This window comes from Rutidosis leptorrhynchoides, chromosome 3 (genome assembly GCF_046630445.1).
Source record: "Rutidosis leptorrhynchoides isolate AG116_Rl617_1_P2 chromosome 3, CSIRO_AGI_Rlap_v1, whole genome shotgun sequence".
Classification (NCBI taxonomy): domain Eukaryota; kingdom Viridiplantae; phylum Streptophyta; class Magnoliopsida; order Asterales; family Asteraceae; genus Rutidosis; species Rutidosis leptorrhynchoides.
Window position 1 is genome coordinate 47,901,549 of NC_092335.1, and position 2,980 is coordinate 47,904,528.

Consider the following 2,980-nt stretch of genomic DNA (forward strand, 5'->3'; position numbering starts at 1 on the left):
CTACATGAGGTTGCCGATACTTCAATCAAGACAAGGTTTTTCCCTTGGACTCTTAAGGGAGAAGCTAAGAGATGGTTAGATAAGCAACCAGAGGGCACGATTACCTCTTGGGAGACTTTGGAGGATAAGTTTTTGTCGAAGTTTTTCCCTGCGTCTCGAGCTGCTAGACTTCAAGCAGAAATTTCACAATTTAGACAAAAGAGCAGTGAGACATTATTTGATGCTTAGGACCGTTTTTCTACTTTGCTACGCTCGTGTCCGCAACACGGGTTGAATGATTTACAAATGGTTCAGATTTTCTACAAAGGTTGTGACATTCCAACTCGTCAGAGTATTGATCAAGCAGCAGGTGGTACGTTAATGGATAAGACCGAAGAAGAGGCGTTAGAGATAATTGAAAAGCAAGCTGCTTACTCTCACGAATGGCATCAAGATCATGAGTCATCCCATTCAGCTTCAGTTAAGAGAACCGAGACCACTGGTGCGTATGATGATTTTGGGTCTATCAGTGCTAAGTTGGATTCTTTTGGTAGAAATTTAGAGAAGATGGATAAGGATATTCATGGTATGAAGGTTGGTTGTGAGTATTGTGGGGGTTTACATTTAGCTAAAGATTGTGATGCGGGGTTAACGATAGGTCAAAAGGAAGAGATAGCGTACATCAGTCAGCAAAATAATAATCAGTTTCAAGGGCGCGCTTAGTTTAACCGCAATTTTAATAATCCCTACAATCCTCAAGGTCGTCAGGGAGGTAGTAACAGTAATTATCAGAATTCGCCGGGTGGAGGATTTCAGCAACAAGCTCCTGGGTATTTTCAAAAGCCCCAAGCCGAAGAGAAAAAGTCGAATCTTGAAGCTATGATCGAAAAGCTTGTGATATCTCAAACTCAGCTTGTTACTACTGTTACTCAGAATAATGAGAAGAATGATCAGATGTTCCGGAATCAACAAGCCGCGATTCATAATTTGGAACAACAGATTGGTCAACTTGCTAATCAGAGAAATGAGAGAAAACCGGGGGAGTTACCAAGTAACACAGATGCTACCCTGAAAAATGGGCACGTTAATGCTATCACCACCCGAAGTGGTATAGCATATGATCCACCAAAGAAGCCTGCTGAGTATGATTTGCGAGTTCCATTGGTTAAATATAGTGAGCCGGTAGTTGATAGTGAACCGGAGGGGGATAAGGAGCCGGAACAGGTGATTGAGGAAGTTGAAAATATACCGGTAAAGGTTGCTGCTAAACCGGTAGCTAAGGAGTATCAACCACCGCTCCCATACCCGAGAAAACAGAGGTTAGAGAAGTTAGAGGCGGAAAAATCAAAGTTCATGGAGTTGATCAAGAAAGTGAATGTCAACTTACCTTTCATTGATGTTATTGCGGGGATGCCCAAGTATGCTCGGTTCATGAAGGATTTGCTTACCAACTGAAAGAAGATGGAAAGTGTTTCATCCGTGACGTTAAATGCAGCATGTACAGCGGTGGTGACAAACCAACTTCCCGAGAAGTTGGAAGATCCGGGTTGTTTTACTATTCCTTGTTTATTAGGGGATCTTGCTTGTATGCGGGCATTGGCGGATTTGGGTGCTAGTATTAATTTAATGCCCTACTCTATTTACCTTAAACTAGCACCTGGGGAACTTAGACCCACTCGTATGGCCATACAACTAGCGGACCACTCTATTAAATACCCTCGTGGGATTATAGAGAACATGCTAGTTAAGACCGGGACATTAGTTTTTCCCGCCGACTTTGTAGTTCTAGACATGGAAGTGGATGAAAGGATTCCACTTATTTTGGGAAGGCCATTTTTGAATACCGCTAGATGTCTAATTGATGTTTATGGCCAACAGTTGACCCTTAGAATAGGTGACCAAAAGGTGTCCTTTGCTATTGATAAGGCATTAAAATACCCCGGTTACCTAGATGACACTTGTTTTTTTTTGCAAACCGTGGACACACATGTTGAGTTTTTGCAGGAGTTTCCAGAATTGCAGGGAACAGGGGAATGTGAAATAGCAAGTGATGAAGGGGATGTGTTAGATGAGGTGGATTTGATGACCACCCTAATGGCTGAAGGTTATGAGCCAACCGAAGAAGAGCATGAGAAGTTGGAGAAAGCAAATGCATACAGGAGCAAAACTTCAATTGAAGAGGCTCCTGAATTAGAGTTGAAACCACTCCCGGATAATTTGGAGTATGCTTTTCTTGGGGAGGAGTCTAAACTCCCGGTGATTATTGCTTCCGGTCTTTCTGTAAGTCAAAAGTCTAAACTTGTCTCCATGTTAAAAGCCCACAAACCGGCTATTGCATGGAAAATTCAGGATATTAAGGATATTAGTCCCTCTTATTGTACACACAAAATCCTAATGGAAGATAACTTCAAACCGTGTGTGCAACGACAAAGGCCACTAAACCCACATATGCAGGAAGTGGTTAAAAAGGAGATTGTTAAACTCCTTGATGCAGGTCTTATTTATCCCATCTCTGACAGTCCTTAGGTGAGTCCGGTTCAATGTGTGCCCAAAAAGGGTGGCGTGACCGTGATCACAAACGAAAAGAATGAATTAATTTCTACCAGGACTGTCACGGGATGGCGGGTGTGCATTGACTATCGAAAATTAAATGATGCCACCCGAAAGGACCATTTTCCCCTACCCTTCATCGATCAAATGTTGGAGAGGTTGGCGGGAAAAAGTTTCTATTGTTTTCTTGATGGTTTTTCGGGATATTTCCAAATCCCTATTGCACCCGAAGACCAAGAGAAAACCACGTTCACGTGCCCGTATGGCACATTCTCTTATCGGCGTATGCCGTTCAGTTTATGTAACACCCCTGCTACCTTTCAAAGGTGTATGGTGGCGATTTTCCATGATATGATCGAAGACTGCATGGAGGTGTTTATGGACGACTTTTCAGTCTACGAAGACACCTTCGATTCATGTCTTCTTAATCTTGAGCGTATGTTGATTCGGT

The 2,980-nt window shown here is 42.7% G+C and overlaps 1 protein-coding gene across 1 annotated transcript; it reads left to right on the forward strand.

Moving 5' to 3' along the window:
• The first annotated feature begins 1,440 nt into the window (after window positions 1-1,440).
• LOC139899949 (uncharacterized) lies at window positions 1,441-2,505 on the forward strand. Its single transcript, XM_071882773.1, has one exon. The coding sequence runs from the start codon at window positions 1,441-1,443 to the stop codon at window positions 2,503-2,505; it is 1,065 nt and encodes a 354-aa protein (XP_071738874.1).
• Window positions 2,506-2,980: the final 475 nt, after the last annotated feature.